Source organism: Pinus tabuliformis, chromosome 5_1 (assembly GCF_031772625.1).
Source record: "Pinus tabuliformis cultivar Carrire ecotype Pingquan chromosome 5_1, CPIR1, whole genome shotgun sequence".
NCBI classification, from domain to species: Eukaryota; Viridiplantae; Streptophyta; class Pinopsida; order Pinales; family Pinaceae; genus Pinus; species Pinus tabuliformis.
Window position 1 is genome coordinate 666,324,378 of NC_142305.1, and position 23,858 is coordinate 666,348,235.

The 23,858-nt window shown below is 40.0% G+C and overlaps 1 protein-coding gene across 2 annotated transcripts in view; it reads right to left on the bottom strand.

Annotated features, from left to right (window-relative positions):
* Positions 1 to 1,842: 1,842 nt before the first annotated feature.
* The window catches only part of LOC149166739 (uncharacterized), a 332,498-nt gene continuing 310,482 nt past the window's right edge, over positions 1,843 to 23,858 (bottom strand). For both annotated transcript variants that reach the window (XM_089432744.1, XM_089432745.1), the window contains 3 exons: positions 2,878 to 3,058; positions 2,656 to 2,789; positions 1,843 to 2,516 (listed from right to left, as the gene is read on the bottom strand). In XM_089432744.1, the coding sequence (XP_089288870.1) occupies positions 2,234 to 2,516; positions 2,656 to 2,789; positions 2,878 to 3,058 (598 nt within the window). In that variant the 3' untranslated portion in view covers positions 1,843 to 2,233. The remainder of the gene's footprint in view (positions 2,517 to 2,655; positions 2,790 to 2,877; positions 3,059 to 23,858) is intronic.

Genomic DNA, 23,858 nt, shown 5'->3' on the forward strand with positions numbered 1-23,858 from the left:
GAGAGTGAGTTTGAGGCTGTAGTTTTTCATCCTGTTTTCAGTGTTGATAGAAAGTCAGATCTTCTTTTGAGTGTTCAGACAATCTAGTTTATCGTTTTATTTACAACAGCATGTGTCTGTACAATGTAGCGTTTTGATTGGCATTCTCAGCATTAGTGATCTACAGTTTTAGTTTAAATTTTAGCTACTACAATGTGCTCACAATGATCTGATTTTTAACATGTGTATCAAAGCATAGTTGCTGAAACCTTCCAGGAAAACTTAAATGGATAGGAGGGCTGCTACCTGTAAGAGGGAGCTGTCAAGAGGTTTCAAGATGAGATGCCCATGGTTTGTGCTTGAGAAAAGCAGAGTGGGCCTGTGATAGGTTGCTTTTTGGTTGTTGATATGGTATTCCAGTGCAACAGGATGACTACATTGAGTCTCAGATACAAAGAGAGAGGGTAAAGTCCCTCTAACTTTGTCCCGTGCAAGTCTTGGGTATAGATGCTGTTGGAGGAGCATGATTTGTGAGACTTTGTTGAGAAGTTAGTTGTAGCACCTACCAATCCTGTGTTATTGGTATAACATAGGAAGAAGATGGCGAAGCCCAAACAAGTCATCCTTGGCTCTATGAAGGATCATTTGATCCCTCACACTGCCAGGAAGACCATGGGAAAGGACATGTTTGATACTCTAGTGACTCTATATCAAAGTGAGAACATCAACCGGAAGATGATGTTGCAGTATATGCTCAAAGCCATGTGCATGAGCAAGACAGATACTGTAGCTGCCTACTTGATGAAGATTAATGAACTCTGATCAGCTTGCAGCAATTGGAGATGAGATCAAGGGTGAAGTTAGTACCCATAGCATAAACGGGTTCTCTCTTCTTGCAGAACATTGTCATATACATAGTATCTAAGAGACACAACTATGTTAATGGACACAACTAATCATAATTATTAGTATAATTGATAGTAATTTAGACATATTACAGAACCTAGCTGGTGGAAAAGTGGTCTTAATGCATATGCTTATTTCTTTTATATGATTGAACATCTGTCATTTACAAGTTTGCATTACCAGAGCTTGTTAAATGTCATGGTAATGGGAAATTCTAACTAGGAGGGCGGGGTTACATCATTTTGTACAAATATCTATGCACATGTACGTGCCATTTTTGTGTTTTGCAAACCTATACTATTCAGAAACCTGTCCAGGTGACACAGTACACAGAATGTTTAAAGGACCCAAAATCACATTTCTCTCTCTTGCTGAGAGCACACAATCAGCTAAAAAATCTTCTGGTGAGTGTGAAGACATTTCTAAATTTCAAATGTTGCTTTTGACCTGAGAACTAGCGCATGGAATACATGTTTTCTACCATGCGAGTTTATAAAACATGCAGAATTGAGAATAAAATTTTAAAATTACAGACTGCAACTGTAATTATTTGCTATATACATATTGCTAATTTATACCAAGATACTATCAAAATCAACAAACCCCTGATTACGAGGATGCATGTTGGATGGAAGTATAGAAGTCCTGATTAGAGATTATCTGGAATGTCATTTATCAGTAAGAAAAAGCAGCTGTCATTTTTTATTTGCTGTTGAGAAATTTTTCATTCTCGGGTAGAGAGTTTGTTCATCTTCAAAGTTCAAAAGCCCTTCCTTTAATACTCGTAAGCATGTTGATGTCAATATTGATGGAGAAGTTAGGCCCACCATCCATTATAAAGGCCACCCAAAAATTAGAAATCCAGTCAAGATTAACAACTAGAAAGAAAAAATAAAATACATGCTATTCTGAGGAGCAAAGACACTAAAACAGAGCATACATAATAACACAAAAATATAATGGACAAAATGCATATCCTGTATAGAAACTTGCTCAGTTGATAAATTTGTATAGCCCCCTTTGAATTTGAAACCAAGCTATTCTGTCCCAAGCTGACCTATGTAAAAGATACAACACTTCACATCGATGGCAAAGATTATATGGACAGATATGGCCTTGTCACAACACACTATCCAGCCAAAGATCATGAAAGATGTAAACAAAATTCTATATTGAGGCAATTGGATGTCTTCTGAAATTGACAAGATAAATAGTTCAAATCTCAGTAAGTGACTGCGACCATATGCATATATATGCCCGTCCAGCCAAAAAATTGCACCCTGCAAGGAGGAGGGGGAGAGAACAGATAATTCATTCAAATAGCACTCAACAAACATCACGTATCACATTACAAACTTATTTCATCTATATCTGATGAAGCATGATTCCTCAGGTCTTTAGAATTGCTCTCTGCATGAGAAGTCAAAACACTCATCTCAATTTCATTATCGTCTTTGGAGTTAACACTGTCTGCATCTGAGTCACTTGAGATTTCTACACTATTGTCAAAATGCGGTGAATGATTTTCAGCCATGCTAATTGGACCTACTGCAGAAGCATTTAAAGATGACATGTTCAAGTTTGTCCTAGATCGTGGTCCGTCACCATCACCAGCAGTTGAACAAGATGTTCTGATCCAAAAAAGATAACAAAAACATGCAAGCTATATGAGTCAGTTACCATAAATCTAACAAGTGAAAATACAACTGCATCGCCAACTCATTATGTTCCTTATTGTGTCAAGAAGAACAAAAGGCAATTGAAGCTAACCTTAACAGTGGCTCCGGCTGCTGGTCAGTAGAACAGTTTGAAGTGTCCAAGACAGGATGACAATCAGGACAACACATTTGCTTGTACCATTTCAGCAATGTTCTGACACCAATATTCTGATGGCGGTACCATACCTGTAAAGTAAAATCACGATTATGAAACTTTATAATTTAGTGTTTGTTCAAGGACAAGGAAAATAAACTAGGGTATAGGTAAACTCACAGTTGATGTTGGCCTTTTAATTGGAGCAAGGAAAAGTCGGCGTGGTTCACTCTCAAGAGGTTTAGCTGGAAGACTCGTGAAATATTTATCAAAACAATCCACTACATCTTTCTCTCCACAACATTTTATATCTCGGAAGGAAGTCTTGTTCTTGTACTTCACTGCTTGCCCCTCGTCATATCTGCATGCAGGTGTAAATTATACAAAATTATGTGATCTCTCATATACTGGTCTGGAACATATTAATTCTCAAGTTCAGGTGGATTGCAAACAAAGATTGTCATAATGAAATAACGTGATCTGATGACGTTGTGCCCATCAAAATTTTCGTTAACTGAGTTGCATGCTTTAAACTTGTGAAATACCAAATATAATAAGATTCCCTCAATAAATAAACCCAAATCATCGTAAATGTATACAAGAGGCACCTCCTGTTGAAAATTCAATAGGGCAATGAATATGTTAATTCTCTTTAACTTGATAGCTGCTTGTGTTACCTTTTTTCTTATTAGCTTTGTTCCTTATTATTATAGTGTGAGATACATCAAACAGCTACCAAAACAATAAGAACAGTGACACAATATATAGGCTGCAAGACGGGGCCAAAACCCCACCTCTTGAGGGGAAAACCCTTAAATCCCTTCTCTTCTTATAGATCCTTCAATTGACGAATACCAAGACCTAGTGACTCCGACAAATACCCTCCAAGATCAAGATCAACCACTAACTCGGCCTCCTGTTGCAAGAACTTTGACCTCCTATTGCAGATCCGAAATTTTGTCTCCCTGGCAATTGTTGCAACTGTCGCTGCCGCACTAGAAGACTTTGATCTTCATCTAGTAGCCTCCCTCTTCCCTTCGCTTGACTTCTTTTCTCTCCTACCAAGATCGAACCAGATATGACCCTTGTGCAGCAACCTGTTATGAAACCAGCTCACAAAAAGATAGAAAAGAGAGATAAACACCTTAGAATTCAGCCTCTTCGAGGGGGAAACCTCCTTTACATTACACAAATGAACAATTATTGGATGATTCAAATGACAAAACCTCCTTTCTATATATAGGAGTCTAAGGGTTCACAATATAACCAAGCTGACCTAACAATAATAATATAAAGGCACAAAAATAACAATAGAGGGATTCTATGGGGCATTGTAATAACAATATGGGGACAATAGGGGCACAACAATATTAATAAGGGATACAACTACAATAGTAATGGGGGCATCATTAGTATTATAGGGACCTAACATAACCCTAGCTTCGTCTTGCACATGGGAGAGAGAACTAGCCCAAACACTTCGACTTCCTTCGTCCTCTTCTTCGTCCTCTCCTTCGACCTCTTCTTCGTCCTCTTCTTCACATAGAATGAGTGATGAGTGAGTGTCTTTTGGAGGACGAGTTCCTCTCTTTATATAGGCCTCTTCGAGGGGTAGACGTGGCTCTTCACTGAGGCCGACTTGATCTTGGAGGGCATTTCAACACTTTAAAGACAAAAATATTTTTTCTTTACAAGATACAATGTGCCCAATGGGATCTTCAATATATGACAATGGCTCTTAGACCTAGGACAAACCCTAGAAACACTTATTGGATGCTTGACCTATAAATAAAAGAACTTAAGCATGAAACCCATGCTCCAATAATAATTTCTTTTCATTTTATAATTTATAAGAATACATTTCATACTTATGAAGACTGAACCTAGTGACACATTTTTTCAACACCCCCTTGTAAATTATTTGTGTCAAAAGTTATTGCGATTAATTCAATAACTTTGGATTGATATTAATTTATAGAAAATGCACAAGATTTTTATTTTATTTCTAGTGATCCCATTCCAGAGAATGTCTAAAGAAATCCCAAAGCCTTATGGAATATAAACATGCAATGAAACAGCTAACATTAATGTTATATCACAAAGATTTTAAGTAATTAATCACATTTTCCTTTTTAGCTAAGTTGATGACTAAAACCTGTGTAGATGCGTCTTAACTCCGGACCTATCATGCACTGAGAGAGATCAAATTCCTTAAGGTTGCAAATCTTTCCTTATTTTTTTTATTTAAAATGTTTTCACTTTGAGAGGCTTGATCCCTTTTGATGTATACTACAACTAGAGTTAAGATGGATCTACACTAGTTCTTTATGTGTGTGTGTGTGTGTGTGTGTGTTATATATCAACTCTATGTTAAGCACAAAAGGAACTACAGGTCCTCAACTGAATAATATGCCATTGAAATGTTTTAAATATAAACCATTTTTTCTCTTTCAATTGCTTTATCCATGTATTATGTGTGTAAAGTTGATATTGAAATATTTTATTTATGGTCCACATTGAAATATGTTTTTGCTATTAAAACCTTTTTAAATCCACATGTCAACTCCATGTTAACATTAAAGGAATTACACTTCCCTCATATTGGGAAGTAGAAAGCACCTATCATCATATAAGAAAATATTTAATTTTATATATATACATCATATATATATATATATACATCTATATATATATATATATATATATATATAGATATCAAGTGTTGTATATATATCAAGTGTTGAAAATATCGCTGAAATATCGGCTATTTTCGTAAATATCGCGATATTTTCAGCGAGCCGAAATATCGCCTATTTTCGTAAATATCGCGATATTTTCAGCGAGCCGAAATATCGCCTAGAAAATATTGCGATATTTCCGAAATATCGGCGATATTTTGGCAAAATATCGCCGGGCATGTTTTTCCGCGGCTAGAAAAAAGGAAAAATTGGTTTTTTTTCCTCATTTCTGTTTCTGAGTGTTGGAGAAGGAAGGGGAAGAGTTTTGTGGTGGTTGTCAAGGAGGGTTTGAGGATCTAACAACGATTATCACCACCAACTAAGATTTTTTTGTGGATCAAAGATTGAAGAATAGTGAGAAAAACTTCATTTCTTCCATTAACAGGTATGTTCTTAAAAACCCCTATGTTAATGATTTTTCCATAGATTTAGGGTTATGCTTGCTTGCCTCTTTCCCTACCAACATTTTGTTTCTTTGTTTTTTTCCATTTGCTATGATTTTCATGCCCATGAACCAATGCAAGGGTTTTCTCCATATTTGGACAGCAAGCTTCATTTTTTTTTTCAACTTTTTTATGCACCCTCTTATTGCCATTTTTCATTCACATTGCAAAATGCAAATAATGTAGTAATTTTTTTTGAATGAGGTGGTTATTACTTATTATTTTTTCATTTTGTGTTGGGGGGTTTAATGCCAATTTTTTGTTTTTTTGTGCCCTAGGTTTGAATTAGTTCACTATAAATGTCAAATATGCCAAAAGCCTTGGACCCATTTTGGGAGTATGGGTAGGCTGTTGGTGGGGCAAATCAGGGATATATATCATGCAACTTGTGTGGGACCAAGATGTTAGGAGGGGTTACACGATTGAAATACCATCTGGCTAGACTCTCTGCATATGATGCAGATGTAATGCCTTGTATGGTTTCTAGTGCATAGGTTATACAAAAAGCTCGTGAAGCAATTGCTGAACAAGACAAAAAGAAAGTTGCTAGGGAGAGGCCAATGGTCTCAGATAGATAGCTGCTAGTTTTATTTGTTTTGCAACTTTTGCTACATATAAGTTTATAACTCATGATGATGAAATACTTTTAAAGTTTTATATATGTGATGTTATTTTGTTTGAGTCCTTGATTGGACAATTATCAGGGATCAGCAGGATTTGGTATCGCCTTTGAAGTTTGATGTATCATTTCTATTTGACATCATATATATCAGTGCCTTCTTCATATTTATGTGCCAATGTGTTTAGTTCATGTTGTTATTGCTTTATATGTTTAGAAATCTGAAAAAAAATGAATATATTATGCACTTTTTATGCTTGCTGATATTTTCGCCAATATTGCCAATAAGATATTTTCTAGACCCTCGCCTATATTTTGCCGATATCGATATTTTCAACACTATATATATATATATATATATATATATATATATATATATATATATATATATTACTTGAGGTGGGCATTGAAATATTTTATTTATGGCTAACATTGCAAAAAAATTAATAAAATTATAAATGCCACATGTCAACTCATTGTTGGGCACACAAGGAATTACACAACTCCTTCATACTGGGTTGCAAGAGGTGTCTTTTAGGGAAATTGATTAATAATTAATGTTTCATCTGGTCTAGTAGAGGAAAAACATGTTATTTTACTCTTAGAACATGCTTTTTAACCTCCAAATGGATAGTAGCCTTGTTGCCTAAAAATCTAGTAGGCCTTGTGAGAGGCCTCACAAGGCAAAGGTGAAACCTTGTTGCAACAATGAGGTAGATTGCCACTATCACCTCAGCGATCTTCCCCCTGCTCTTTAGTGGAACTTCACCACAAGGGATGCTTCTTAGTGATCACCTAAAAGAATATTCCATGTTATAAGCTTCAAGGTGATGAAGATATAGGATACGTAAACAAACTCCTTAAAGACTCAATTCTTCTTATTCAAGAATAGTGTATCATACACCAAGTCTAGAGAGGGCACATATGGCCTAGGGTTTTAGTGATATGTAGTAACAAAGGAAGTTTCTAGGTACATATTGTTGAAGAAAAGTGTAACTAGGTTTAGTCTTCATAATGACAAAAGTCAATGGTGTAAATAGTATCTAGCAAAATATTGTGTAAACTTGAATCATGGGTTTCATGATCAAAATGTATTTGTCTTTGTAGCTCTCATTATGAGCTCTAGATAATAGGTTGTGTCATTAATGTTTACACTTGAAATGTACAAGTATGACTCCAAGATCAAGGGTAGAATCATGTGGCAAAAACTCCTTCAAAGGCAAGATCAAAAGAGCTACTAAATGATCCCTCCAAACGAATGCAAAAGAAATAATATATTTTCGGCATATATATTATATTTATAATAGATGATCATGTCGGCTTCAAGTCGGCTAAGGAACAGATCATGTCGGCTTGATAAGAAGGCCTTATACACTATAAATAGGCCTCCCCTCATTCCAATTCGGACACACAACTTGACTTGGGTTCATCTCCTATATCACGAAGTCTATTGGGTCTCATTCCAAGCGAAGAAGTCTGTCCAAGAGAGCGAGGAAACACAGCCGCAGTAGAAGTCTGTTCATGACCGCAGAGAAGCCCTTCCATAGCCGCAGAAGTCTGCCACACATGCTGAGCTAGGGCATCATTGTGAAGGTGTATTGGTTGGGTTTCATGATAGATCTAGCCTTAATCTATAAGGCAGATCTAGTCTCTTGAAGATCGAAGTATAGGAAGGGCTAGAAGAGCCTCTCTTCCCCTCGCACGTGCCTCCGCAATCCGAAGGTGGCTGCAATATTTTCACTGCTCCTGGACAGTATACATTTCAGCATATATTGAAGTGAATCGAGCTCAATTCAAGGAGCTGTTTCATGATTATTTAGTTGGCATGAAAAGCGAAGGTGGAAGGAGTCCCAATGAAGCTGATCTAGACATCTTTTGGTGACTGTCTTCACGTTGGTGTAGCCATACCATACAGTTAGGGTTTCTGAGCAGTCATCTCAAGAAGGCAGATCATCTTGTTTAAGGGCAGCGTTAAGAAGATCCACTAGGCTAGTGGACTATCTTGAGTAAGGGAAAGCTTGGAGGAGGAAGAGAAGGGAAAAGGTAGCCAGATCATCCATGTGTAGTAGCAGATCTGATCCATATTGCAGCAAGCGAAGAGGACAGCAGTAAGAAGGTAGTCTAGCCTTGATCTTGGAGTCAATTTGTCTCAAGGGTCTGTGTATTGGTCTTGGAAATTTTGTCAAGAGAAGAAACTATAAGAAGAATTACCGTGGGTTTTCCTCTCAGGTTTGGAGAGGTTTTGCCCTGGCTGCTGCCTATATCTTGTGTTATTGTTCTTTTGTTTATTATGCATGGTAGCTGGTTGATGAAGTTAATAATCACTAACATATAAAATTTCATGGTTTTGAAGTTTGAATTATTTAAAGCTTGAAATTACTTCACAAACAGTTATCATAATAGAGAAATCATTAACATCTCAAGCCCTCAGATTTCTCAACATGGTATCAGAGGATTGGTAGCAAATCAAGAAAGGGCTGATATAGAACATTCAGGAAGAGGCAAGGCAGCTGAAGTTGAAGGCAAAGCAAGATTCAGAATTCAGATCCACATTCTGAAACTCCAAGATCTATCAAAGTGAGGGATCTATAATCCTCTTACTTCAGTTAAACAGCAGATCCTCAAGGATAAGGCAAGCAGATCTCAGGTTCCCTAGCAGTCAAGTGTAATCAAGCTTCCTCAAGCTCCTTCAAGGCAGCCATCTAAAGTCAAGCTTCAAGGATCATTACATCAAGTAAGTATCTTATTGATTTGAGAAAATCTAATCTTGAAAAGGATGTCTTCTTGCAAGGAAAGCAATAAGTTTGAGTTGCCAACTTCCATGCTTGGAAGAAGAGGACTGATATCACTTTGAAAGAACAAGAAGTTATTGATTATGTACAAAAGAAAATTGCTGCTCCTTCTGATAGTCAAGAACTAGCTAAGCATAACAAGAATGAAGTGAGAGCTCAAAAGATTCTCATAGAATCTATCAAGGACTCTCTGATTCCTTATGTCGCCAAGATTGAAACAGCCAAAGAAATCTATGACAAACTGATAGATTTATTCTCCGTCAGCACTGCAGTAGGAGTCTCTCTGAGGAATGAATTATACAAAATGAAGATCAGCAAAGAAGAAGGTATAACTTCATATTTCATGAGGGTCTCTGAAATAAGAGATCAGTTGCAGGAGCGAGGAGAAATCATGTTTGATCAAGAGATGACTATGATAGTGCTGAATGCATTACCCGAGGAGTGGGGAAACTTTACAACAAGCATATGGGCCAAGAAGGAGGCATCCTCACTCAATGATCTATGGGCAATATGCAAAGTGGAAGAAGCCCGATTAAAGGCCAAGGAAGATATTGTTGTTGGATCCAAAGAGCAAGCATTTGCTGCCAAGTTTAAAAGAAAGGGGAAGTTCAGAAAGTTTGAGAGATCTAGTCACCAGTGACATCCCAAGAAATACATGTCAAAGATTCATTGCTTTGAATGCCACGAATATGGACACTACCGAAGAGATTGCCCCAAGCGAAAGAAGAATGCCAAGAGGAAATATGAAGCAGCTCATGTCACTCAGGAAACAAAAGTGTTGATTTGGGGTAGCAACGGATGTGCTCTAGCCACGAAATTTGGTGGAGAGGTTAGGGCACATGAGATCTCCAATACCCAAAAAGGGTTTGGACAGATTCTAAACAGATCAGGAGGATATTAGAATAATTAATATTTTTAATGGAGTCCCTAAGTCCAAACTTAGGGAAAATAAAAGATTAATGTGTATTAATATGAATCTGTGTTAGAATGGTCCAAAAGACATGGATCAAGCCAGATCTAATCTTAGCCGTTGATTAGGGACTTAATCTCGGCCGTTGAGATGTCAACAAAAAAAGTATAAGAGGAGGCTTGAGGGGCACTTGGAGAACACACTAAGGGAGACTAGTCAGTTCAATTTTTGGAGCGAAGTTTGCTGAGAAATTGAACCAGTGGTCTGGAGAGCAGTCAGGAGGCAACAAGTACAAAACAGAGAGACGGAAGATCAGCGCAGAAGAGGCAAATGCACATCGAGAGGAAGCCATGCAGAGACTGCGCAGAGCCAGAAGGGCCTGCATCATCCACGCAGAGGCTGCAAGAGTGACGCAGAAGCCCAGAGATGCTGTGTAGAGCCTCAGTAGGCTGACGTACAGGGTTTCAGGCTGTAGCAGAGGTCAGTAGGGCCTACGCTGGATTTATGAAAGTGCTAGAAGTTTGTCTATCTGTGGGTAAGCTAGTTTGGCACCCTATTGTACAAGAAAATTGCTGAATAATAAAATCCTCCCTTGTTGCATCGGTTTTCCCACATTGGGTTTTTCCGAGGACATTAGTCCAAAATAACTGTGTCAATGTGTGCATATTTTTGTTTCCGTATTACGATGTGATATCTGCAGCAGTATTTATTTTAATGTTTGTTGAAGTAATTTCATGAATAACTTATGATGAAATAAGTAGGAAAAGTAAATCAATTGCTGCAGTGGTAGAATTTTCACATGGTATCAGAGCAAGTAATCAGAGACAGAAACGAAATATCAGTTATGGGTCGAGACCACGATGCAGAGGCATCCACCTCAGGGGACTCACACAGATTTTCAGAAGATTGCACAAGAGAGAGAGATTCCGATTTCTCTATGTTGGCTTCCAAGTTGGAAGAAGAAGTGGCGTGCATGACTAGTGTTACATCATCAGAAGTATGGTATATAGACAGTGGAGCCTCGTGGCATATGACGGGAATCAGGGAGTGTTTCTCAGAATATCGAGAAGAGAAGATGAACTTTCAGATCACCACGGCGAACAAGGCAAAGTGTACTCCAGTAAGAAAGGGTACCATAGTTTTTCAGACAGAATCGGGAGAGCATTCCGTGCCACAAATGTGATGCATGTGCCAGGATTGGGGATGAACTTACTTTCCGTGTCACAACTACAAGGCAAGGGCTATGACGTCTACTTCATCAAGGAAAAGGTGTACGTCAAACACCCGAGCTGGAAAAAGAAAGTGCAGATCGAGATCAAAAGTAATCGGTTGTACATATTACAACTAGAATCTCCAATGGCACTAATAGGCAATCATGAGGACAAAGACTTGAACGAACTATGGCATAGAAGGATGGGTCACTTGCACCATGGAGCTCTGAGAATTCTCAAGAGCACTGTAACAAAAGTTTCGGATCAGAGTACGGAATGAGATGATGTATGTAGGGGATGCGCGCTAGGAAAGTATGCCAAGACGGCATTTCCTAGAAGCAACCATAGGGCCAAGAGTGTACTATGATTGATACACTCAGATATCTGCAGACCTATGTCCGTCAAAGCTCTTAGAGGTGCCGAGTATTTCCTTACTTTCATTGATCACCACTCGAGGAAAACTTGGATCTATTTTTTGAAAAACAAGGATGAGGTTTTATGTCGATTCAAGGAGTTCAAGGCTCTAGTGGAGAATCTGACAGGTAAGAAAATAAAAGTCTTGCGCTCAGATAATGGTATAGAATATGTCAATAAGGACTTCACTGATTTTTGCGCTAAGGAGGGCATTAGAAGAGAGTGGGTAGTTCCCTACAATCCAGAGCAAAATAGGGTGGCAGAAAGGAAAAACAAGACTTGTAGAAGCGGCTAGGGCCATGTTGTATGATCAGGATATGCCAAAATCCCTGTGGGTAGAAGCATGCAACACAGCTGTCTACATTCAGAACGAGACTCCTCATCGGGCATTGGGTAAGATTACTCCAGAGAAAGTCTTCACTGGGAAGACACCTGAAGTCAGACATTTCAGGATATTTGGGAGTTTGGCATATTGTTGCATGCCTGAAGAAAAGAGGAAGAAGATGGATCATACTATAGAAAAGGGGTATCTGGCAAGATATAGTGAGAACGTTAAGGCATACAGGATCTATCTTCCAGGGAGGAAGAAGGTAGTAGTACGACGAGATGTAAAGTTCATCGAGGACAGAGCTTTCAGAAGATCTCGTGAAATGCCTTCTAAGGAGCAGTCGAAAGAGGATCCATTGGTCATGCCTCTTCAACCAATGGAAGTGAAGAATCCTTCCTCAGATAAGGAAGATTCTCAAGATGAGGAAGAGGAGCAAACAGAAGCACCTATTGGCAAAGGAAGAATCAGCAAGGAACTTCGTCAGATTCTGCGTGATGCAGAGAACATCATCAAAGAGCCAAGGAACAGTAAAAGGGAGCGAAAATAGCCAGACAGGTATCAGGTGTTAGTAGCTCAGAATGGAGAGCCTGCCAACTTCAAGGAGGCAGCTCAGCATCAGGTCTAGCTAGATGTGATGGTGGAGGAGTATAACTCCATAATGGTAAACGATGTCTAGGAGGTGGTGTCAAGGCCTCAAGACAGATCTGTGGTAGGTTCAAGATGGATCTACAAGATCAAATATGCTGCGGACGACAGTGTTGAAAAATACAAGGCCAGGTTTGTGGCTAAGGGGTATGCTCAAAAGGAAGGGATTGACTATGAGGAAACCTTCGCCCCGATAGCCAGGTATACATCTATTAGGACCATGATATCTCTTGTAGCCCAGATGGGATGGGAGATCCATCAAATGGATGTCAAGACGGCATTTCTGAACGAGGTAATAGAAGAAGTATACATTGAACAACCAAAGGGCTTTGAAACTCATGAGAAGAAGTCTCATGTATGCAGACTGAAGAAAGCCTTGTATGGACTGAAGTAGGCACCAAGAGCGTGGTATGGTCGAATAGATGGCTACTTGCAGAAGATGGGGTTTGTCAAGAGTGACACAGATCCGAATCTCTACTATTTGGTCATAGAGAGCGAGCCACTTATCTTAGTATTATATGCGAATGATCTCTTCCTGACAGGATCATCCAAACTCATTGAAGACTGCAAGAAGAATCTAGCCACAGAGTTCGATATGAAGGATCTGGGACGAATGCACTATTTTTTAGGGTTGGAAGTTTGGCAACAGAAAGGAGAAATCTTCTTTGGACAAAGAAGGTATGCTACAGAAATTCTGAAAAGGTTCGGGATGGGACACTGTAGACCTATGGCTACGCGAATTATCACCAACTGGAAGAAGATTGATGCATCAGAAGACAAGGATGTTGATCCCACCCTATACCGACATCTCATAGGGTCCCTGATGTATCTAGTCAATACCAGGCCAGATATTTGCTACGCTGTCAACACTCTTAGTCAGTTCATGGTAGAACCAAAGAGGGCTCACTGGGCAACAACCAAGCACGTTCTCAGGTATTTACAGGAATAGTTGATTATGGGCTCTTGTACAATAAGGGGAAGGATATCAGGTTGAGTGGATTTACTGATGCAGATTGGCAAGAAGTTCAGTGGATCAAGAAAGTACCTCTGGGTACTATTTCAACATTGGATCAGGAATAACCTCTTGGTGCAGTAGGAAACAGAAGTCCGTGGCTCTGAGCTCGTCTAAGGCAAAATATATGGCAGCAAGCACAGCTTTGTGTGAGGCCATATGGCTTAGAAAACTGCTAGTAAACCTATTCAAAATAAATATGGAGGCGACCAGGATCATGTGTGATAATCAGAGTTGCATCAAACTCTCCGAGAACCCAGTATTTCATGATTGGTCAAAGCATATTGATATCTGGTGTCACTTTGTCAGAGATTGTGTCCAACGTGGAGTTGTACAATTGAGCTACATTCCTACAGGGGAACAAGTGGTAGATATCCTCACCAAGGCCCTTGGAAAGTCAAAATTTGACTACTTCTGAGAAAAGATGGGCATGGTAAAGAACCCCTTTCAGAAGTAGTGTGTTAGTAGCACGAATGAAGAGGGAGTTGCAGTGTAGATGCAGTGTTGGGAGAAAGGACCAATAGCAGCACAGATGCAGAGGAAGGTGCAATGTGGATGCAATGTCGGGAGAAAGGACCAGCAACAACACAAATGCAGAGGGAGATGTCGTACAAATGTAGCAGTGGCAGTGGCAGAACCATGGGAAGCAGTACAGGATGCAGCAGTGCATAGGATGTTGGGCAGGGAGGCCTAGCATCAACACAGGTACCGCTGCCGGATGATCAGAGTAATACTCAGTGAGGAGTATTGCTAGAGCACAGTGCTCGCTAAGAGGGAGAGCTGATTTGGGGTAGCATCGGATGTGCTCTAGCCACAAAATTTGATGGAGAGGTTGGGGCACATGAAATCTCCAATACCCAGAAAGGGTTTGGGCAGATTCTAAACAGATCAGGAAATATTAAAATAATTAGTATTTTTAATGGAGTCCCTAAGTCTAAACTTAGGGAAAATAAAATATTAATGTGTATTAATATGAATCTGTGTTAGAATGGTCCAAAAGACATGGATCAAGGAAGGTCTAATCTTAGCCGTTGATTAGGGACTTAATCTCAGCCGTTGAGATGTCAACAGAAAAAGTATAAGAGGAGGCTTAAGGGGCACTTGGAGAACACACTGAGGGAGACCAGTCAGTTCAATTTCTAGAGCAAGGTTTGCTGAGAAATTGAACCAATGGTCTAGAGAGCAGTCAGGAGGCAGCAAGTATGGAACAAAGAGACGAGAGATTAGCGCAGAAGAGGCAAACTTAGAGCCAGAGGAAGCCATGCAGAGGCAGCAGAGACTGCGCAGAGCCAAAAGGGCCTGCGTCATCCACGCAAAGGCTGCAGGAGTGACGCAGAAGCCCAAAGAGGCTGCACAAAGCCTCAGTAGGCTGACGTAGAGGGTTTCAGGCTGACACAGAGGGTTTTAGGATGTAGCAGAGGTCAGTAGGGCCTACATTGGGTTTATGAAAGCGCCGGAAGTTTGTCTATCTGTGGGTAAGCCAATTTGGCACCCTATTGTACAAGAAGATTGTTGAATAATAAAATCCTCCCTTGCTGCATCGGTTTTCCCACATTAGGTTTTTCCGGGGACATTAGTCCAAAATAACTGTGTCAATGTGTGCATATTTTTGTTTCTGTATTAAGATGTGATATCTACAACAATATTTATTTTAATGTTTGTTGAAGTAATTTCATGACTAACTTATGATGAAATAAGTAGGAAAAGTAAATCAGTTGTTGCAGCGGTAAATTTTCACAAAAGGACAATGAAAAGAAGTCGAAGAAGGAGGAGCCTGAGGATTTTTATTATGATTAAAAGATCACCCCCTGTTTTTCTTTCATAGGTCTTAGTTAGCATAGCATGTTGTGATTCATGAACATTCTTATGTGTTTCTTAAATAACTCTTTTAGAGAATGAACTGATTATGGATTTGGTAACATCCATGGATGAACTATTGGTGAACTATTGATGAATGAGGATATGTTGAATCCTCTAAAAACACTGTTAATGATTATGATTGATGTACATTGCATCTCTTTATGTAAGGATTCTAGGTAGAAATGAAATCGTTACGAGTACAAAATTCTAAGATGAGAACATCCTGGTTCTTTGAATCTCTGAAGAATTTCTACAAGCATATATCCTCTGTAAAGAATCCAGGTCAATGGTACTTATCAACTACACTGCAGGTCAAAGATCCCTCAAGAAGTCTGTTGCAAGAATCATGATATGAGTCAAGACAAATGAGGTATGTATATTTTTGTTTGATATTATAATATCATGTCACATGGTTGTGGGTAGCATGGATCAAGCATGATCAAGAGAAGAAGGAACTCCTCTGAAAAGTTTTAAAGATGAAATCAATATAATATGTCCTCATATAGAGTATGAGGTAGTTGACTACAATTAAGAAACTCTGATTGGAAGCCCCTGGGAATGAAAAGTGTAAGGATGATAGAGATCGTGAGATATGCAACCATGATGGAAGTAGTCAACATCCAGAGAAGATTTGACAAGGAAATCTCCTAGAAAGATATGGAGACTTGGATAGAAGTCTGAAAAGTTGAAGACCCTTGACTACAGATATCTACGAAGATGTGTCAACATGTATGCAAGATGTTGATATCTACAAGGAGATGTCACTAGAAAAGGCCATCACCAAAAAGGTAATATGTGATTTATTTTTTGGTTTCTGACTTTTTGGATAAGTTTGGGTATGTATGCAGGGCCTTGGTAAGAAGAGTTGTGAAGGATGTCACAACTATGTACCTCGAGATATAGAGCAATCACCGCTGAAAGAAAGGTGGAGCTAGATGGCCCTATGAAGGAAGCCCTAGATGCAGATCCAAGGAGGATGCTTTCCAGGAAAGAAGGAATGACATGATGAAGGAAAGTGATGGATGGTTGAACCCTACATATGAATAAATTGATGACATCAAGGTGTTGGATCATCAGTCAACTAGAAGACCCTATAAAGCATTGATGATAGAGCCCCTGTTTAAGAGGGAGCTCTGGAAGATTCCTATGAGTAAAGGAACATGAGTAAAGTTTATGAGCAAAGAGAAACTTGGAACTCATCCCTGGTTAAGAGGGAGAGTTAGACACGACATTCTTGTCTTCAGTTTGGAAGAAAGAATGGAGGATTGTGTAATCATCTGGCATCTGACACTCTTTGAGGATGTAGTAGGGTATCCAAGACAAGAGTGGGCAAGAGGACCGATATTCTTGATGGTTGGGAACCCAAGATGAGAATAGTCCTAGTATGGCATACTCGAAGAACACCAAGGTAGGTATGACCCTAAGAGAGACAATGATGATGTATGTCTATCAATCACTGGTCTCGCCAACATTGTGTGCTCTGATCTAAATGAGAGATAGAGTTGTTAGTCAAGGCCTTGCTATATGGAAACAATGTTGGTTGAAATGGTGCTATAACAACTGGATTGCAAATCTGATCTTCTTATAAGAATTCTTCTGTGAACTTGAAAAATTGTCCAATGATCATGTATGTATGAATACCTCCCTAGTTAAGAGGGAGTGTTGAAGAAAGTGTAACTAGGTTCGGTCTTCATAATGACACAAGTCAATGATGTAAATAGTATCTAGCAAAATCTTTTGTAAACTTGAATCATGAGTTTCATGATCAAAATGTATTTGTCTTTGTAGTTTTCATTATGAGCTCTAGGTAATAGGTTGTGTCATTAATGTTTACACTTGAAATGTACAAGTATGACTCCAAGATCAAGGGTAGAATCATGTGGCAAAAACTCCTTCAAAGGAAAGATCAAAAGAGCTACTAAATGATCCCTCCAAACGAATGCAAAAGAAACAATATATTTTCAGCATATATATTATATTTATAATAGATGATCATGTCGGCTTCAAGTCGGCTAAGCAACAAGTCATGTCGACTTGATAAGAAGGTCTTATACACTATAAATAGGCCTCCCCTCATTCCAATTTGAACACACAACTTGACTTGGGTTCACCTCCTATATCACGAAGCCTATTGGGTCTCATTTCAAGCAAAGAAGTCTATCCAAGAGAGCGAGGAAACACAGCCGCAGTAGAAGTTTATTCATGACCGCAAATAAGCCCTTCCATAGCCGCATAAGTCTACCACATGTGCTGAGCTAGGGCATCACTGCGAAGGTGTATTGGTTGGGTTTCATGATAGATCTAGCCTTAATCTATAAGGCATATCTAGTCTCTTGAAGATCGAAGTATAGGAAGGGCTAGAAGAGCCTCTCTTCCCCTTGCATGTACCTCCGTAATCCGAAGGTGACTATAATATTTTCGTTGCTCCTCGACAGTATACATTTCAGCATATATTGAAGTGAATCGAGCTCAATTCAAGGAGTTGTTTCATGATTGTTTAGTTGGCTTGAAAAGCGAAGATGGAAGGAGTCTAAATGAAACTGATCTAGACATCATTTGGTGATTGTCTTCACGTTGGTGCAGCCATACCATACAGTTAGGGTTTATGAGCAGTCATCTCAAGAAGGTTAGGCTAGTGGACTATCTTGAGTAAGGGAAAGCTTGGAGGAGGAAGAGAAGGGAGAAGGTAGCCAGATCATCCATGTGTAGTAGCAGATCTGATCCATATTGCAGCAAGTGAAGAGGACAACAGTAAGAAGGGATTCTAGCCTTGATCTTGGAGTCACTTGGTCTCAAGGGTCTTTGTATTGGTCTTGGAAATTTTGTCAAGAGAAGAAACTATAAGAAGAATTACCGTGGGTTTTCCTCTCAAGTTTGGAGAGGTTTTGCCCTAGTTGTTGCCTATATCTTGTGTTATTGTTCTTTTGTTTATTATGCATGGTAGCTGGTTGATGAAGTTAATAATCACTAACATATAAAAGTTCATGGTTTTGAATTATTTAAAGCTTGAAATTACTTCACAAGCAGTTATCATAATAGAGAAATCATTAACATCTCAAGCCCTTAGATTTCTCAACACATATGAATCAAAGAAATAGTTCACTAAAGATATGATCAACAAGGGAATAAAGCTAACCCTCAAAGTAAGCCTCAAGTTGAAACCTTGGCTAGGGTTAGGATTTATAGGGCATAAAATACTTAGAGAAGGATGACGTCAGCCCTCCTAGGGCAAGTCTCACGGTACAAAAGGCTAGATTTTGAGTTGAAAAGATCACCAAGGGAAAACCCAAGTTTTGCAACCTCCAATGTCCATCCACAAAAGTTGTAAAAGAATTCGGCCCTGCCTAGATGCCCTAGCGACTTGTCCTAAAAGGCTTAGAAAATAAAAGTAAAAATTTTAAATTTGTCAAAAAAAATTGATCAACTAGTGCAATCCTACTTGGGTGATGGAGTCTTTAGGGCTACTTTAAGAGATAATGGACAAATGCTTGGAGCAAGGGGGGAACCTCTTGTTTTCACTTCTATAACCCTAACTATCATTTTTGTGAGGGGAGAAATTAAATAGGGGAAGATCTCTAGGAGGTCTCCTATAGAATTCAACGAAGAAACGTTTAACATGCAACAATTAACCAAGATTTTCCATGAACAATTTACATTTAGACATGTAGCATCAAAAACCCTTGCAATAATTAATTACATGTAAAACAAAGGAAAAAATGCAACAAACTTGCAATTCTTCTATGAAAAATCCTTCTTTCAATCCCAAAAAGACATCTCCAAGGCATAAGTCAATATTCAATTGGAAGAGCACCCCAAAATTACATATCCAAAAGTAACAAGTTCAACAAAGGCTAAGTTGAGCTCTCAAGAAGAGGCTGAAATCCAAGAGTGATGATCGGAAGTAGCAAGAGAGTGACCACCAATATAAATGAGGTTTATCACTCTTAATCATTAGCCTAAAAGCCCTATGACTGTCGAAAAATTGGTAGCTTCAGTCGGTATTTTCATTGGCAAAGCGAAGGAGAAAACTTGAATTTTACATGTTGACCAAGTCAACCTCACTTGGTTAAGTCAGCCCCACTCAATGAATGGGTTTGACCCTATGGTCAAAACCTTCCTCTAAGCACATTTATAGGTAGAATTTCATTGACCTCACTTTGGCATCTCATCAGCACATCAATTCAATCTGAAACAAAGAGATTCGTCCACACGTGCGAAGGATAAAAGAGGAAGAACAGTTTTGCATTAGCGTTCTTATCTTCTGTTTGACCTGCGGTGACTTTGTTGAGAAATCTAGGGCAAAGTAATTAGGAGGTTTCTCTATGTTAAATAATTGCTTTTAGTGATTTTCCAATGTAAATAAGCCGACTTGACAGTTTCCTGGGCCGACATGTCATTTGGAGTATCTTTATTATTTCATTTGTAGCCTACTTGAAGGAGAAGTTGCTTGGTCTTGGAGGGCCTTCTTATTCATTTAATGACACATACAAAAATGTAACATGCCCAAGAAAGGTCCTCCATACATGACATTGACTCAATTTGACTTTTATGACTTGATGACAAAACCTAAAGGTTCATAATGGGAACCTTAACTAAAATAAAATTCCTTGATCATGAAACCCATGATTCAAGTACTATAAAAATAATTTTATTTTCTTCTTTACATCAATTACATAAAATCATAATTACACATGTCATTATGAAGACCGAACCTAGTTACACTTTTCAACACCTCCTCTTAACTAGGGAGGTATTCATAATCCATACAAGGTAGTTGGACATTCTCAATCTGAAGAATAATCATAAGAAGAGTCGGATTGATAACCCATCTGTTTAGCATCATATCAACCAGCATTATCACATAGCAAGGCCTTGACTAACAGCTTTATCTCTCCACAAGATCTGAGCTCAATGTTGGCCAAACCAATGATGTATAAACACTCTCATCATTGTCTCTCTTGGAACATACCCCACCCGGGTTCTCAGGGTGTGTTCCACCAGCACTATTCTTATCTTGGATTCCGAGTCCTCAAAGAATATCAGTCCTCTATGACTACTCTTATCTTGGATGACCTAACTCATCCTCAAAGAGCATCGGATGCCAGATGTTTACCCAATCCTCCATTTTGTCTTCCCAATTGAAGACAAGAATGACGTCAAGTCCCTTCTCAAATACATTTGTAACAGGGTGTTGCTACACAATTTTGCACAATTTTGGCTAAGGAAAAGAGCCCAACATTTTCGACTTAGGGATTTAGGAGGAAATTCGACTTTATTTGGTTGCTAGTGGAATGTGGGGGCCACCCACAAGTGAATTTGAACTAGGCCATTCGAATGGCTTGCAGGGGAGTCGAAGTGTCGGATGGAGGGGCCCACATGAAGCAAGGAAGGCCCACGAAGATAAAAAGAGGAGGAAGCTCTCATTTGGATTCATTCATTCACCTTGCAAATCGAAATTACTTGACTATTTGCTCTATTGTTTTAGCCGAGTCAAATAGTTGTTTAACCACGAATCTCTCAAGCGGGAGATTCAACCTTACCTTCGGGCGACCTTCAATGCCCGCCCTAGGAAGGCAGTTCCATCAGAATTTCAGGAGATCCAGGAGTGTGTTACAACACTACCATTCAATCACATATAGGGAGTGTGTATTTCTGGGCTATCTGTAGAATATGCAGGAGGAGTTTGAGCCACCATTGATCAGTCATTTGCCGGGAGAGTTAAAGGATTGGGAGAGCAACAGTAGGCCAAAATTTCTTGAGTTTTGGAGCCAGCAACCCAGTAATTCGAATTCCTGAGCTTGGGGACAGCGCAGAGGGCCAGTCCAGCGTTTTCGTGGGGCTTAGGAGCAGGTGCTACAACCTGGAAGCTCATCCGGGAAGTCGGGGGATTTGTAGTAGGCGTCAACCCAACACTTTGGGACATCTTCCGAAAGGATTTATACACAGAATCTAGTAGGCTAAGTTTTGCAGTTGCAATTGAAGTTGGGCTCCTTGGGGGTCGAATTTCATAAGTCTAAACCAACTAAATTTCTTCGTGGGTTTTTCTGGGTTTAGGCCAAGGAGTCAGGAGCTCCAATCTTATAATTTTCTGAGCATGGGAAGTGGTGTTTCCAGCCATTCGAAGTTAGCAGGAAGGGTAGTTTTTTGGGCAGTGCAGTGTAGATTGGTACAACAATTGAGGCACCCATCGATTCATTCATTTCTCACTTGGGTTTGGTCATGCTTGTCCATTGAGACAAGCCCAGGTGCACCACTCTTTTATCTAATGTATTTTGCCCTTAAAGGATTAATAAAATGGCTCAGCAATTCATTATTTCCAGCGTTTCCATGGGTTCTTAACATATATTTTGTTTTTATATTTGTTGAACAGATTGTATCCTTTATATCACTTGTATTCCTACTTAGGAACATTACAGTGGTATCAGAGCCTAGTTCTTGGCTCAGCTGTGGGGATTTTCTCCTATGAGAGAAGGGGACCAGCAGAACATCACATACAAAAGGCAGAGGTATCGGAGCAGAGAAAGAGAGTTGGAGATTACTCCAAACACGGAGGACAGAGGGAAAGCAGTGGTAGAAGAGGAGGACATGGTGGAACCCAAGAGCAGGGAAGAGATGGCTTTCGACAACCTCCTGAGAGCCTTGAATGACTTAGCCAAGGGCCAAAAAGATATGCTGGAGGAGATAAAGCTGCAGAACAGAGAGAGGACCACTCCTAGAGGGTTTCTATTTGGGGAAACTTCTGGAGCCTCTTAGCCATTCGATCACCCCTCACTAGCAGCACAACACCCATCGACTAGTCGGCCAACTCATGCCACACTTCCCTCTTTTGTACCAGTGGCACAAATTGAACCAGCAAAGGGTGAAGACCCCATTCAGATGGGAGATCATTTCAGAGAGTGGCAATCTATGGATGCGGACTTCAGGGAAGCACTCTCTTTCAGAGATTTCTGCAAGCTCAAGCAAAGTGAGAAGAACAAGGGTCATGGAGACAGGGAACCCAGAACTATGAGCTGCAAAGGATCATAGGGAGGATGTACTTCCCTACTTTCGATGGCACTACCGAGTGCACGGCTAGGGATTGGGTTGAGAAGATGGACACCCACTTCCAGCTCAACTGGGTGACAGAACAGGAAGCCATCAAGATGGACACACTGCACATGGAGGAGGAAGCCCATGACTAGTGGTTTCAACTTTCATGGCTTGGCCACCCTAGGGCGTGCCAATGTGGCTTCTTATGAGGATTTCACCAAGAGGGTTCATTTTGACCAGAGAGATCCAGAGGTCCATTTCAGAGAGTTGACCCAACTGCGCCAGACAGGCAACCCGAAGCAGTACATCTCAGAGTTTCTGTGAGTATCAGTGATGGTTCCGGATCTATTAGAGGCTAGGAGGGTATACACCTTCATTGAGGGCTTACTTGAGCCCCTGCATGGACTGGTGAAGTCACGCAAACCCTCCACGCTGCAGGAGGCAGTTTTGTGCACTAGAGATCTATAAGGGGCCATCTCCAAGACTAGAGTGCCATTTCCTACACGAACCCCTTTTCCAAAAAAGGGGCATGAGACTAGACCTCCACCCTAGAGGACCACACAAGGGCGGGGGCAACTAGATGATGAGACACGAAAGGACCTCAGGAGGAGGAAGATGTGCTTCACATGCAGGGAGCCTTGGGCACCAAGCCATCGATGCACTACCGACAAAGCACACTATATTGAGGTCTTTTCAGACAGTGACCAGGAGGACAAGGTGGAGCAGGAGTGTGGTGTGGGAGATGGTGAGAGTCCGGTAGATAGAGGGCCACCACCACCACCTCCACAAGGAGGGGCATCCCTTGCCCCATCCGGGGGAGTCCTTGCTTCCTTATGCGGGGTTCCCAAATTTTTGACATTAAGGATCAAAGGCACCATACAGGGGCAACAAGTGTCAATCCTAGTTGACAATGGGGCTACCCACAACTTCATAGATACCCAGTTAGTTCAGAGGAGGGGCCTCACCACAACTGAGTTTGAGGGATGTTTATTCCTAGTACCAAGTGACCGCACCATACAGTGTACTCGGTATGTCCTTGCTTTGTCAGTAGTTATGGGGAACTACTTGATGACGGACCATTTCTTTGTGGTCGATGTGGGAGACACCAATGTGGTGATGGGTGTCCAGTGGTTGTACTCCCTTGGGCGAGTCACTACAAA